The sequence below is a fragment of the Paramisgurnus dabryanus genome, chromosome 22, assembly GCF_030506205.2.
Source record: "Paramisgurnus dabryanus chromosome 22, PD_genome_1.1, whole genome shotgun sequence".
Classification (NCBI taxonomy): Eukaryota; Metazoa; Chordata; class Actinopteri; order Cypriniformes; family Cobitidae; genus Paramisgurnus; species Paramisgurnus dabryanus.
The window spans coordinates 10844073-10860574 of NC_133358.1; the positions used below are offsets into that span (position 1 = coordinate 10844073).

At 38.8% G+C, this 16502-nt stretch overlaps 1 protein-coding gene across 2 annotated transcripts in view; it reads left to right on the forward strand.

Annotated features, from left to right (window-relative positions):
• The window catches only part of fars2 (phenylalanyl-tRNA synthetase 2, mitochondrial), a 183895-nt gene that overhangs the window by 99221 nt on the left and 68172 nt on the right, over nucleotides 1–16502 (forward strand). For both annotated transcript variants that reach the window (XM_065294756.2, XM_073813159.1), the window contains exon 6: nucleotides 752–903. In XM_065294756.2, coding sequence (XP_065150828.2) covers nucleotides 752–903 — 152 coding nt within the window. The remainder of the gene's footprint in view (nucleotides 1–751; nucleotides 904–16502) is intronic.

Consider the following 16502-nt stretch of genomic DNA (forward strand, 5'->3'; position numbering starts at 1 on the left):
TATAGGAAGCAAAATATCAAACCAAATGCCATACTAACTCAAATGGGACATTTCACAAGACTTTTTAAAGATGTAAAATAAATATTTGGCGTCCGCGGAGTATGTATGTGAAGTTTTAGCCCAAAATACCATATAGATAATTTATTATAACATGTTAAAAGTGCCACTTTGTAGGTGTGAGCAAAAATGTGTCTTTATTATCACCTTCTGACATCACAAGGGGAGACAAATTTCAATTATCTATTTTTTTCACATGGAGGCAGAGAATGGTTTACCAAAACTAAGTTATTGGGTTGATCTTTTTCACATTTTCTAGGTTGATTTAAGCACTGGGGATGCAATTAAACATGGGAAAAGTCAGATTTTCATGATATGTCCCCTTTAAACTTTTCTATGCATGTGCACATTTATCAGAATTGTACAGCTTTGTAAATGTGATTGTGATTTAAGTTATGACAAGAGTGTCAATAAACTTACAGATTATGGATTAATGATCTATGTATATTGATTGGTACAGTAGGTCAATACACTTAATGATTTAACTTATGTTTCTTTATCTTATTGCTGTTATTTTGCAAAAGCAGTAACGCACTCAAAGCTTTTCATTAAAATGATTTTGCTATGGATAAAGTTTGTTGTTAGGCAAAGCACAAAGCTTTATTGAGCTAATCTCCTTCATGTCTTTTAGTTGTTTATCTTTGGCATGCTTCACACACTCCATATCAATCAATTCTTCCTCTCCTCATTGTAGGCTCTCAGTAAATATCCTCCGCTCATCAATGACATCTCTTTCTGGCTGCCGTCAGACGGTTACACCGAAAATGACTTCTACGACCTGGTACGCAGTTTTGGAGGAGATCTAGTGGAGAAGGTCACGCTGGTGGACAAGTTCACACATCCAAAGTAAGATATACAAACTCATTTAAGCCAAAATGAATATACTGTTTTTTTTCATAATCAGACAACTATTCCTAAAGTATCTTAAAGAGCACCTATTCACGTTTTCACATTTCCTTTGGTGTTAAAGTGTGTATTAGTACATGTTAACGATATGCAAAAGGTACAAACTCTAAAGTAAACGATGAAGTGAGTTATCGTCTCAACGTAAATCTCTTTTCTTGGACTACAAAAACCACACAGAGTTTACTTCCTGGGATTGGTGATGTAGACAAGACCGACATTATCATAATTCATCCCACTTCTGACTCACAGCCTGTAAGTTAACTCCTGTTAGCATTGCATTGTGAGCGAATCTTTTAAACATGGTAATGAGCGTCACATTTCAGACCAATCACGATTTACAGATTAGCTGGCCAATCAGGGACACAGAGCTTTTCAAATCCATGCGTTTTAAAAAGAAAGTGAAATCTGGAGCTACAAAAATGTACAGTATGTGGAAAATAATGTGTTTTTAACCATAAACCACGCAAACACATTATATTATACCAAATACACAAAATAACATTGTTTTTAGCAATGAAATATGTGCACTTTAAATTAGTATCAATAAAACATCTAAACACCAAAAAAGTAAAGAGATCATCCGAGAATGAAGATGTTTATTAGTATCACAGATTTGCTTCAGAAACTGTATCTTCAATATTAGTATATTCTCATTTTATTTAGGTAGATGATCTTGAAAATATGTACTTTTAAAAAATATTTATTAAAAACTTAAAGGTATTGTTATTGTAAAATCAATATACAGTATTCCTGTGTAAAGAACAAGTTATGCTTGATGCCTCGAAAATGTATATTAATAAATGTTTTATTACATATTTTATATCTAATTAAATAGAATATCTAATATTTAAAAAAATAATAATTTTTAAAAAATATATTGAAGAATATTGCTCTATAAAAACGCAGTTAAAAGTGTGGTTTACACAACAGTGCAAAAAATCATTTACATTTACAAGTAATTTGCACGCGCAAATAAGTTATTTTAAAGTTAGCTGTGCGGCAAGCGCAGTCAAATAGAGAGCAACGCGCTCTTTTTTTTTCCAGGCGTGTACATTTTTTCAGCCAGTTGAAAATTCTTCAACTTTTCAGAATGGTGCATCGGAAAGCACCTTGGAAAAGAGGAAAGTGGTGCTCACATTTTCCGTATGGTTTGAGATGCGAAATGTGAAGCGCCCCTTATAAAATAAAGTTAAATTTGCTTTATTTATTAAGGGCCTGTTTACACGAGAACGCTCAAGGGTGAAAGCGTAAGAATATTTTATCGGATGTGCCTTTCATTGCATGGCGACGGTGTTTTGGGAGCTTAAAAACGCAAAAAAGTAAAACCACCTTCCAGAGTGGAAATCTTAAAATGCAAAAGTCCGCTCACGATGGCTCTCGTCGCGTACGCGTTTACATCACAAACATGCGCCAGTTCAGGAAAATAACAACAAACAAATATTTCCATACGTCGGACCTTCAAGTGGCCATAGCAGCTCGGATAAATATACAAAATTATAATTAAGTATGAATTATTCACAGCTAGAGAAGGTGCATTAATTACCTCCATCAAATTGTTGATGCGCCAATTCATCGGAGGCAAACCAGACGTCAAATGCGAAATTTGGGAGACAAGGAAGAAGGTTGTATGCAGGTGCGCCGACTTGGTGTTGTTGTGTGTCAGTGCTTCACATTGCCACCTAGCTGCCTGGAGTGCATACTACATCGAATTTTACACACTTTTGCATCACCATATCCACGTAGATTTCCCCCTCAAAACACTCGTATAAACGCGGAATATAAAAAGTGATAACGCAACGCCACTTTTGCGGTTTCTTTTCAGATTGTTTCCATCTAAACGTAGCCTAAGTTACAGCAACTCTTCACTATTCAAGATAAAAATTCGTCCCCTGCTATTGAAATTAACCAAGGGGAGTATTTTCAGGCAGTACCTAATAACACTACGCCTGCTGCAGCCATGTTACAGCTGCAAAGTCCTTGATTATTACGCCAGAATGAGAGTATAGTTCCTGTATAGTTCCTAGCCATATCTGCCAAGAAAATCACAACTTTTAATTTTCTGCCAGTCCTAGTACACGATGTAACTACGGAAGAGTCAAGTTTTAAATAGGAAAAATTGTTATTTTTTTTGGTTATTTTTTAGCGCAATGCTAATGGTCTAATCAGATTCAATGGATTATGCTAAGCTATGCTAAAAGTGGAAGCGCCAGACCCGGAGATCGGCTGAATGGATTCCAAAACGGTAATAATCAAATGTTTAACTTGTTTAGGTAAGCTAGAAAATTAGCATATTTCAAAGAAAGTGAAGTGTTCCTTTAAAATATGTCAGTGCCATTGATTTTTTTTCTCAAGATACACCAGTAACGTCTTTTCTAAGACATGTTTATAAAAAAATGCTTGAATAGCTTCATTTAACTAAAGCGTAGTCCTGGCATTAGCTGAGACTTTTCTATAAAACCAGGCTGAAAAATGTAAGATTCAGAATCTAACATATGTTTTGTTTTCCTACAAAGATTGTACCATAATATTGTTGTAAATGGAGATTTACGAATTGACTTTACTTTTCTAAATGCTTTTGTTTGTGTTTTGTTTTTCTTGTGACTCTTTCTCAAGGCTAATGTTTTTTGGCAGGAGAGCATGCTAATGTTTTCGTTTCAGACTGTTTGGCAGTGTGGCTTTCGTCTATTGATGAAGTGAGCAAAGGTCAACGATGCCTAATGGCTTCGTTTTGAGCTCTCGAGCATTAGACTCCATTTTGCATTGAAAAGTGTTTGTAAGGCTCTTCAAACGCATTAGGTCTTCCCTCCACCATTCATTCACAAACACAAGCGCACTCACAAACCACCCAAGTCCCTGTGTAATTTCCCCTGAATGCAGTTCAGACGTACGACTCTCCTCTGAGCTTCCTGCAGAGGCCGGGCCGCACTTGGGTTGCCCTTTTACCGTTTCCTCGCCCCGTGACATCACCCCACTGATAATTTATTTTTAAAGAGGCTGTGAAGTTCAGCTGCAGGCGCAGTGGTTCGGCTGTCCCGGGCACCCTCTACTGGAGCAGACCGTCTGTCTGTGTGTGTGTGTGTTTAATGATAAAGTAAGAACCTGCAGTGCGTAAAAAAGCCGCAAACATTCATCTCTGTCCCCGCTCTTAATCTTTTTTAAATAGCAACCTTTTCCCTTCTCTGTCCCTAATGACATCCATAAATAAGATGACATCATGAGGTGCTGCAAGGCTATAATAGCCTGTACGAGAGCTAGAAATAGATTGGGTTTTTTCCTCTCTGGTTAATTTGATTTGGCTCAGGCCTATGTTTGTGTACGTTTCTCGCAAAACAAATATATTAGTAGAACAGTTTTGCGAATAATGCACAATCTGTCATGCTTAAAGTTTATTGCAGCTGCAGAACTACTTTTTGTGATGAATCTGTGCATGTGCATTCACCCCAGTGTCTCCTGCAGCTAATTTCCTCTTTATGATCATTTTGCTGCAGTCGCGTCGATGCCTACGAGCTTCGCTTCGTACTTTTTTACACCCGGAGAGAGAGAGAAAGAGAGGGAGGAGGAGGGCAAGGGAGACATCAATACTTACTTTACCTCCAACTTCAAATTACTAATTACAGCGAGAGGACGGCCAATCACAGCTCATATAGCCTCCAACCGTCTCTGTCGGTCAGAAATGTCACATTCACAATATTGTCCTAATCATTTTCTGTCTTGTTCTCGGTACTACTGCTGACTCGGGCAGTTTTGAGAGCTGGTAATGTGATGAGATTGACAGTAAGTTTCCCATCATGCCCTTCGTCTGTACGATGAGGAATATTTTGGCAGTAGCCATGCCCTCAGAGAGCCTTCAGATGTAGTCTCTATGCTTAACATTTGTTGTTTTACTTAGAATGACAGGATGGCAATTCTTTCCCTCGCAAATGCTATTACTACTTTTTTCATTTTATGTTGAAATTGTTGAGTGGAAGGGTGTTTGTGTACTGTGGATGGTTGCCAGGATGTCTCTAAATGGTTGTCAGGGAGTTGCTATGCACATGTTAGGATTCAGAGTAATTGAGTGCATCGTAAGATTGCTGGTCTGTTCAGGGTGGTTGCTAAGATGTTGGTAGGTGGTTGCTAGGATGTTCTGAGTGGTTGCTAGGGAGTTGCTATGCACATGTTAGGATTCAGAGTACTTGAGTGCATCATTAGATGGCTGGTATGTTCAGGGTGGTTGGTAGGTGGTTGCTAGGTTGCTCTGATTGGTTTCTAGGGAGTTATTATGCACATGTTAGGATTCAGAGTACTTGTGCATTGTTAGATGGTTGTTATGTTCAAGGTGGTTGCTAAGATGTTGGTAGTTGAAGTGCTGAGGACCCATGAGGTCTCGCAAAATCACGTGGTCCGGGATCAGGCAAAAATAGAAGCTCTGCATATTTGTTCCGGAGGGCTGCGGATGGCCAGAGCTGTGATGGATTCGGAAGGCAGTCAGTGGAAATACACACATTGACTTGAATGGAAACCGATTGACTCTGACGCCGTTCCGCAGCGGATCTGCAGCCGCTCCGCAGTCGGTGAAAATCCAGCGTTAGATGGTTGTGATGTTCAGAGTGGTTGCGAAGATGTTGGTAGGTGGTTGCTAGGATGTTCTGAGTGGTTGCCATGGAGTTGCAATGCAGATGTTAGGATTCAGAGTACTTAAGTGCATCATTAAATGGCTGTTATGTTCAGGGTGTTTGCTAAGATGTTGATAGGTAGTTGTTAGGATGTTCTGAGTGGTTGCCATGGAGTTGCTGTGCACATGTTAGGATTCAGACTTCTTGAGTGCATAATGAAATGGCTGTTATGTTCATGGTGGTTGCTAAGATGTTGTTAGGTAATTGCTCTGGTGTTCTGAGTGGTTGCCATGGAGTTTCTATGCAAATGTAAGGATTCAGAGTACTTGAGTGCATCGTTAGATGGTTGGTATGTTCCAGGTGGTTGCTAAGATGTTGTTTGGTGGTTGCTAAGGTGTTCTGAATGGTTGCCAGGGAGTTGCTATGCACATGTTAGGATTCAGAGTACTTGAGTACATCGTTAGATGGCTGGTATGTTCCAGGTGGTTACTAAGATGTTGGTTGGTGGTTGCCCAGGTGTTCTGAGTGGTTGCCATAGAGTTGCTATTCAGTTGCTAAGATTTACACTGGATGAGTGCATTGTTAGATTGATCATATTTTCCGGGTGGTTGCTAAGATGTTGGTAGGTGGTTGCCAGGGTGTTCTGAGTGGTTACCGTGGCGTGGAATTGCTGTGCACATATTAGGATTTAGAGTACTTAAGTGCATTATTAAACGCCTGTTATGTTCATGGTGGTTGCTAAGATGTTGTTATGTGATTGCTCTGGTGTTCTGAGTGGTTGCCATGGAGTTGCTATGCAGATGTTAGGATTCAGAGTACTTAAGTCCATCATTAAATGGCTGTTATGTTCAGGGTGTTTGCTAAGATGTTGATAGGTAGTTGTTTAAGGTGTTTTGAGTGGTTGCCATGGAGTTGCTATGCACATGTTAGGATTCAGAGTACTTGAGTGCATCGTTAGATGGCTGTTATGTTCAGGGTGGTTGCTAAGATGTTGATAGGTAGTTGTTTAGGGTGTTCTGATTGGTTGCCATGGAGTTGCTATGCACATGTTAGGATTCAGAGTACTTGAGTGCATCGTTAGATGGCTGGTATGTTCCAGGTGGTTGCTAAGATGTTGGTAGGTGGTTGCTAAGGTGTTCAGAGTGGTTGCCAGGGAGTTGCTATGCACATGTTAGGATTCAGAGTACTTGAGTCCATCATTAAATGGCTGTTATGTTCAGGGTGGTTGCTAAGATGTTGATAGGTAGTTGTTTAGGGTGTTCTGATTGGTTGCCATGGAGTTGCTATGCACATGTTAGGATTCAGAGTACTTGAGTGCATCGTTAGATGGCTGGTATGTTCCAGGTGGTTGCTAAGATGTTGGTAGGTGGTTGCCAGGGAGTTTCTATGCACATGTTGTGGTTGCCATGGAGTTGCTATTCAGTTGCTAAGATTTACACTGGTTGAGTGCATTGTTAGATTGATCATATGTTCCGGGTGGTTGCTAAGATGTTGGTAGGTGGTTGTCAGAGTGTTCTGAGTGGTTACCGTGGAGTTGCTGTAGACATGTTAGGATTTAGAGTACTTGAATGCATTATTAAATGGCTGTTATGTTTAGGGTGGTTGCTAAGATTTTGGTAGGTGGGTGCTAGGGTGTTCTGATTGGTTGCCAGGGAGTTGCACATGTTAGTATTCGGAGGACTTGAGTGCATCGTTAGATTGCTGGTATGTTCAGGGTGGTTGCTAAGATGTTTCTAAGTAGTTGTTAGGATGTTGTGGGTGGTTGCTAGTTGGGTGCTTTGGGTGGTCAAAAAGTCACACTGAAGTTTAGTGCTTGGGAGATAAATATGAAAAAACTTATTCGGCTCAGTATAAGCAAAAAGAGTAATACTTGCAGAATATGCCACCCATTTATTTTCTCTATTTTCCATATTTGCAGTGTAAGCTGAGACAAAGGACCAAACAAAATGCAAAAAACATTGCATAAATCCATACACTATTGAACCACACCATGCATTTCTCAGCGCATCAGTTATTTGTACCGTAATTCAATCAACAGCCCAGGGCCAAGCCATATCTGCTGACAGTAGGTATACCCTACTAGATATATGTTGCCTAAGAGTGTTTCTTGGATATCAGAGCCCTTTGAATTCAGCAACGAAATGTTATATGGCAAAGGTGGAGTGTCATTTATAGTACGCTGAGGTGTGTCAGTATATTTTAGAGATATTTGTGACAATCTTATCCTTAACTTCAGACAGCTTAAAATATGCTAGTGTGCTTGTCAATTGTTACGTTTCCAAAAATGTTGATGTGAAATTGTTTACAGAAGTTTTTCGAGAGAGAGTTGGTCCCCATCGACAAACACAGTTTTTCCTGTTCCTACTTAGACAGTTAAAGAGATGAAGTGCATTTTTAGAAGAATATCTGCAGTTGCGGCTTGCGTTTGTGGAAGAGGCATCTGAATGTTTTAAAAGGCTAAATGTCACTCTCTAACTTGGCTGTTTTCAGCAGTTATATGATAGATATCTATATCCCTTAGAAATGTCAAGGCATTACAGCTAAGCTGTCCAATAGTAAGCATTTCTGATGATTTGTAGCAACTGACATTCAAAGCATCTCTGATTCTCCCAGACCTAACCACTCAACTATTACCCAAATGTCACAAAAAAAGTAGAACTAAACTGAGAAACAGAAAATGTTAAGTTTATTTCAGTGTAGTGGAGTGTAGTTTGGTGTAGCAGCAGAATACAGCGGCTAAGATTAACCGTAATAGTGAGCGTAGTAATAATTTAACCTATATAAGAGGGTGCTAAGTTAAGCCGATGTCAGCAGACTCCCCAGGGGTTGAAAAATCGGGATCATCGCGACAATTCCCGGCAGCCTGCCAACTAATTTTCCCTGCTGTCAGTCAGCCGTTTTATTGCTTTCATGACCCAAAGTCAAATATTACGAATTCGGCATTCAATAGAAAAATGATTAGTCAGTTTCACTTCACTGCACGCGGGAGCAGAGCATTCGCGTCGCCCACACACCACGTCCTTTCACAGCGCGGTAAGTGTGAATTGGTGAATGGATCATTTGACAGGATACATTTTTCGGCATTACACCATGACGCGCTTTTCCCGTATTTTATATACACATGATATAACAAAAAAAACACATAAGAACCTTGCTTTGTGGACTGTGCGTGAATGTTTCTTCAATGAGATTAAAAGATGAGACTGATCATGTTCTTCATATATATATATATAGCCGAATGACAAGCGGTTCTGTCAGTGATTGATGATGGATTATGGGACAGTTTAAGTCCGTCATCTAAATAGGGATTAGACATAGTGCCAGCGTAACTGGCTTTTAAAGGGGATGAGAGCTGAGACTCTCAGTGGTTTATTGAATGTTACGCCCAAAACACTCTCATTACTCATTAAAAGAATATGAACAACCGTACACTCGACCGTGCGCTCTGCACACAAACCATTTTTCCCGTCGTTAAATTAGCAAAAGTGGATTCGGACAAGCCCATTTAGACTGTGTGCTGTGCGCTTTAGACAATGCGCTTAGATCGTTAAAATGGGGCCCTACAACTTTATTTCAACTTTATTTCAACAGAGATAATGAAGGTACAGTGGAATGGACAGATTCTGATAAAACAATAGGCTACATATCTGATCTAATGTAAATTATTTAAGAAGTTTATGAGAAAGTATCTAATAAATATAAAGTATCAAGTCATTATTATGATAAAGTTTAACATTGCAATGACATACTGGGCCCTATCTTGCACCCAGCGCAATTGACTTTGTCAGTGACGCATGTATCATTCGTATTTTGCACCGGCGCACAGCGGGTTTTTCCCTCCACAGACGCACGTCGGCAAACTAGGGAATGAACTTGCGCTCCCTGGGCGGTTCAGCGCAAAAAAGGAGGCGTGTTCCGGCGCAAACCATCCCTGATGCTATTTTGCCTTTTTTTTAAAACAATTGCGTCACTGACCAAAAAAAACTAGTCTAAAGTCAGTGGCGCGTTGCGCGTGGTTCATTATGCTATTTTAAGGGCGCATGCTTGACCATAATGTATAGCGTGCACAATACGCGCACACACTTTGCTTATCTAATCTACACAGATGATTTTTTCAAATCATAAATTGTTACAATAAAAAATATTAACACATGAGATAAGGGGAATCATAGTGGTGAGCATTGTGGTGATAGTTTTTATTTATTGTGTGGCTGCGTTAAAAAATTCTCATGCAAATAATGATTAAAATATTTTTATAAGAAACCTTAATGTATATGAACTTGATTTATAAGTGTACTTTGGGGTTGGACCTTGCTTGCGTTTCTTGGGTCCGATTTCAAAGCCCCCAAACCCTTTCAGCGGTGAGGGTGGACGCAGATCTGTGTAGAGGCAGATCCACCTCCCATTACACGGAGTGCCCGAATTATGCTGGCAAGCTTGGGATTCCCCCGTCTCCTGACATCATTGTAGTGCTTGGCGCAACGATGGGGATGCCAGCTGATGAGACAATTGTGGCTATTTCCTCTCACGCCTGTTTAACCTACGCTGATTTGGGCGGGTTTCTCCTATCCCCATACAAAACAACTTCTCTGTCTTTGACTGCTCTTACAAGAACGTCGGTCTCTTCGGCTGTGAACCGCTCCTGGCGTGCGCCTGGTAAATCCGTCATAATAATAGCAACCCGCCATGGAACTTGTGCACTTGCGTTTAAAGGGAATGTTGGATAGCGTTCTGATTGGTTTATTTGACGTTACGCCCAAACCACACCTATGAATAATGAACCTACTTCAGACCAACCCCTTATTGATTTGCACCCGGCGCAAGAGTTATTTCTCCCGCCGGGAAAATAGCAACAGCGCCCAAGATCCGCCGACAAAGTCACTTGCACATTGCGCTTCGCACTTGCGTTTCAGATCGTTAAAATAGGGCGCACTTTTTGTTTGTTAATAACTTTGTCAATTTATGTTACACTCATTTTGCCACAGAGAAAGTGGAAACTTTAAATATTATGAGTTTTCTTGGCATTTGAAAATTGGATCCATGCATTTTATGTAATTCAACTATATATAGCCTAAATGAAACGCCCTCAAGTTGGAGGCCCTTTGATAGGTAAATCTTTCCATTTATCAAGGCAGAGGTTGGTGATCTTGGGCGTAAAAAGGTTGGTGACCACTGCTCTAACCACTAGGCTACAACTGCCCCTGTAATAACAATGCAAAGATTGCAAACCTACTGTACGGCTGCATTTCATTTTACTGCAGTTGTACTACTTTTGTACTGCAGGTTCACCTTATTAAAAGTTCAGGGATTACAGTCGGATTGACAACATGTTGTGCATGTAAACATAGCCACTGAAGATGCAAAAAATATTTTAGTCACATACAGCCCTATAAAGTTTACTAATATTTTTAAAATATTTTTAAAACCATTTAATAAATTAACGTGTCAGTGACCCAAAACTTTCGAATAGTGTATTTCATACTTAATATTAACTAAATATATTTTTGACACAAAAAAGTTGTTTTTGTGGTGGGCAACAAAAATATTGGCAGAGGAGGTAGAATTTTAACTACTACCCGTCTCTCTCTTTCTCTCTCAAGGTGTTTGTTACCAACAACAAATCTCTCCTGATAGGCACTATAATCCAACACAAATCTGCATTTATTGGCCCGTAACGCTGTCAGGTGTAATCGCACAGAATTAATTTTGGAAAGTTAACAGAGCTGTCAATAAATCTGGCAGGTGTGGACAGAAGGCTTGACAGAGAAGTGCCAGCTTTAACTTCACCACTTTGGTGATTTACATTCACTGCAGCGTAATTTAGTGTGTTGTTTTGTTGCATGGTGTGTTATTGTAAAGTTTGATTATGGGATGTATATCTGGAACACAGCCCGGGATGACAAGACTAAGCGTTTTCGCTAAGGCTGTTATGGTTATGTATTTGTATATGTTGGATGTGTCAAATCAAAACATGCATTATCAGAATTCATGTTATTGCTGTGATCAACATTTACATACGATTGAGAACATACACATTTTATATGTACAAAAATGTGTGATCACGTGTAGTTTCCTATGCATAAACCCATGGGATCACATGTACAATTCATGTGGGTTTTCTTTGGCTTGACACAAATTTACTCACTTTGTTTTATTCAGGGATTCATGAAAGCTAAAAATGTATTTACTTACTTCCTGCAGTCAGAATACTTTAAAAGCTACAGTCAAAAATGTTTATATTCCAAAAACAATATACAGCGAAAAACATATATACTGTGAAATATACTGTTACCGTGAAATAAAATGACTCATTGTGTAAAATGGATTTTTGGTTATACCGCCTACCCCTAATCTATATGTATATACACTACGCAATGGCAGACATTTTGCTAGATGTCAACTTCTGCCAGAATGTTAACCCACCACCATACCCTTTAACTGCATGTCCTCTCTCTTAAACTCCAAAAACATGTCAGTATTTCAGTTTGGCTGTAAATGATTGGGCTCCTAAATACATGTAGCTGTCACAAAACCTGCTCTGATTTCACAGGACACCTGCTTCAGTGATATCTGTCAGGTAATTGGGACATTTTAAGGGTGGTGTTCCATCGAATTTGGCACCTTTACTATAACTGTGAGATTGTCGCGAATAACTACTTTTTTACAAATGACGTATGTTATTACATATACAAGCAATGAGTTTTCATCGAAACAGATCTACATTTATCTTTAAATAACGAATATAATATCAAAATAGTTTTAAAAGATGGTGTGAAGTTTGCAGTGTGAATGACACTGTGTGTGCGAGAGAGAAGCTCAGTGTCAAAATGTGTGAACTTACATGACTATAGTTGCATTTAAGCAGAAGCAGTCAGGTTTGAAAGACAGTGATAGCAGAAAGAGGATTTTCTCATAACAAATGGCCGTCCTCATCAGCAAGCTGCTGGAGGAGCTAGACTTGTTAAAAATCTGCCCTCTTTGTCGGAAGCCCGGGGGGATTCTTCCGGAAGGCGATACAAGCCAGCAGGCTAATGTCTGGTTTGTGTATGTGTGTGTGTGTGTGTGTGTGAGAGAGAGAGAGAGAGAGAGAGTGTGTGTTTAATGGCCCATGGCTCAGAGATTGTCAGCCATTGGGTTGTGAATAATGGGGTGATGTTGACAATGCAAAACTGTGCAGGATAAGATGCTGTGCATCACATCACACCTCATGCACACATGTACTAGCTCATTTATATTTAACACGTACATTGTAAAAAAAAAATTTTGCTGCCTTACATTCACACATCTATATACAGTGTTAGGAGCAAAACAAAGGCAATGTTGATGTTAAATGTTTCTTACTTTTTGACTAAATGTTACATTTAGATGCATTTAGATACTCTGCCCTCAGAAAGATATCAATGCTTATGAAGTATTGGTCAAATAAAATGTTTTTTTTTTTTTCAAATCAATAGTTGTATTTCTTTACAATGTTAAAATAAATTTGGCTTTTTAGATGGCTTTGGTCTTACAAAAGAATTACTGTAAGCCAATTATTTTAACAATGTGTATAAACTGTAAGCTATTGATTCACCCATACACAATAAGCTCACCCCTATCATAAGCAAGCACCTAGCCTTTGTTGTTTCTATTATTGGTGCGGAGACACTTTTTTGCTCTTTATTTTATGCAAATTCCTTTGAAGAAAAGTAGGATGCAAAGTTATCCATGCATGTTACTGTTTGCTGAAATCTTCAATACAAATGAAACAATTAACGTTTTCTTAGTGCTATGTTAAAGCATGAAGGTTTAGGTCGGGTCAGCTCACCTCACTTTTGCTTGGCTAGCTTTTCCATCGCTTTAGCTTTAACACTTCAGAGTGGGAGGGATTATAGGCGTGTCTTTATATTTGCTCCGCCTACTGCTGTGACATCATACAAGGGAGAGTGTCGTTGTACATTCCCATACATTCATTTATTTCTCAGTCTGCCAAAAAAATAAAAATTGACCACCACAAATAGATGTTTACACATCACGTTTATCACTACCAATGTCTCACATGGCAGTTTCTGTACAAACACCTGTGCCGTCAGTCGACGCGCTCCGCTGAGCATCATTTAAGTTGCATTTAAGCATATATGCGGACGTGCGCGTCGCGAATGTGCCGCCACAAATTGCCAAAATGGAAAATAACTGGTATGGTGTTTCTGATTTTCAACCTGTGGATGTTTTTCATCGCTAAAAGGGAGTTTGGGAACTTACAGCAAAATACAGTTGACAACATGTTAACTCGAGACAGCGCAAGCTAGCATGAAGGTAAAGCTAATCTTTTACATTATAGCGATTATGCTGGTAGTGACGATTCTCTCAGACCAATCAGTGATCTAAAGTGGTTGCGTGTCACATTTTGGTGTCAGGTCGGGTTGCTTTGAACTCCAACCGAGGTTGTATTTAAAAAATATAGGGTACTACGTACTGCACCTAGTGGAAAAGCCCCTAAAAGTTAGCTGACCCGACCCAAACCGTTGGGTATACTATGCTATGGAAAAGCACCATAAATTATGTTTTGACTTCATCAAAATGATAAGTTGACATAACTTATAAAAACATTGTTTAAAATTGTTTAATTTAATTTGTTAAGGCAAAGTAACATAAAAATATATTTTGAATTGATATCATTAATAGCAGTGCCATAGAAGAATATTTTTGTTTCCTAAAAAAACATTCAGTGAAAGGTTCTTAAAAAATAATTTCTTTTATTTCTTTTATAGTCCAGAGAACATTTATCCACGCATTAGGTTTGGATATTAAGGGTTCTTTTTGGAACCATTCTGTCAAAAATGGTTCATCTTTACTGTAAAAAATGCAGCATTTTGCAAGTTATGTCAAGTATTAACACATCAAAACGTAAAAAGCATTGAATTGACTTCCGGCTGCATTTTTTTACAGTGTGTGGCATTGTGTAGCCCTTTTATTTCTAAACTTGTTCCATAGTATAATTTTCAAAAAGGCTGTGCTTTTTCAAATCAATAAGACTGAACTTAGAAAGAAGATGAGGTCGATTATGTAGACGTGAAGACTATATTAGATCAGACCATACATTGAGTAACTAAATCAGAACCACAGTTGTCAAAGTAGTGACCAATAGGCCACCAAGAAATTGCAGAGTGCAGGTTGACATGGCAGAAACTGTCCACATCAACAATCTCTTCAGTAGTTCACAGCTTCAGTGGCTTGAAAAGGTGACCAGAAGGAAGACACTTCTGTGAAATATCATACCAGGATATGTGACAGTTTTCTTTATAAGAAAACAAAGAAATTTAACAGACATGAACCATGGTAATACCATAACTTTATGGTTTTGTAACAACGAAATCTGGATGACTAAGAATTTTTGTTTTGCGCAAAGCATCTAATACATTCACAGTGCTTCTGTGTTTTCAATTAGACCAGACAGCCAACAGTAAATGTCTTGACATTTTCTTCAATGAGAGTCATTAACCTCTCGTATACAAATTTTACATCTCCTCGCTTTCAGTTTTTTGTTCTCAGAAGGCCTGACTCATCCTCTTCAGCAGACTATACACAAAGGCAGTGCTCGTAAAGTCAAAGTCTGTGCGTTTTCATTACAAACACTGATCCACAGCCAGTGAGTAAGCAATGAATGAATCTCTGACATTCTACTACAGATTCAAGCAAAGATGCTGACTCACTTCACTTTCAATGCTGGTTTGTCTCCTTTTACTCGGTGGTCAGTCTTTAATGAGGACTTTAAAAGGTCCAGATGCTCAACTCGGAGTTTTAATTAGGCAGCACTTCACTGCAAATAGGTTTTTTGAGGAATCTGCAATGAAAAATGATGGGGCAATGAACTGCTTCTTGGAAAGCCACTTTGCGCTATGACATCACAGTCATGTGTGTTGCTACATGGTACCAAAACCATACGTTCAGAGTATTTACATTGGCATTTGAGGAGTTCAGTAATTTAACTTTAATGGCAATGAAAAAGTTTGTTATTAAAAAAACACAAATGTCATATTAGTCATATTATTGTTATTTAAGAAATGTCTTGTACTACAAAACCCTCTTTCTGGCAAAAAATCTCTCTCTATGCACTCTTCGTTGTCCTTTCTGACTAAAGGTAAAAATTACTCAATGCTCAGGTTTAAGCAATCCAGTAAGGTGATTTTTAAACCAGCGCTATGTCCATAGTGTTAGTGTTATGTCCATAGACTGTAAAAAATATGGACGTACTGTCCATGAAGTCACTCATAGGTTTGTGAAGAGCTTTTTTGTAGCCAATGGATAAAGTGGTGGGAGGTGGGTGATTGCTCAATAGAGAGAGAGCGCAGCACGTTATAACCTGAAAACCACGCCCACCTGGGGGAAAACAATCCATCCGTCTCCATTGACTTTGTATTGCGAGAGGCTGCCTCCTTGTCATTTCTGGCTTATAACAAAAAGCAGAATAATGCCTTAAAGCTGCTGTGTGACAATATGTACAGCTAACAAGCAAAAAAAAAACATCACTCAAGTGGCCACACCCTTAAATATGCAGAACTTTAAAGCTTAATATAGACGGTTTCAGCAGTAACAACATAAGCTAGCGTTTGTCATGGTCCGCACATAATTTCTGGTAAACTCGGCTAAAAATAAATAACAACAAAGTTCTTTAAACGTAGTTTATTTATATAACAAGCAAAAAAAAACACATAGATTACCTAGGAAACCAAAACATTTGTTATTTTCGATGAGGCATTTGTTCAAGAGATCAGTTTAGCAACTAGAAGACCATTAAAAAAAACGCAACTGGAAGTAAAGTTCGGATCCAGACGTGTATCGCGTCAGCGCACGTGCGGCCGATGAAACTGTCTATAATTTAAATGGAAGAGTTACAAAAAAGTTCACCCACCTCACAGTTGTCATAAAGGGCAAAATTACCTATATAGACCAAAAACATATTTC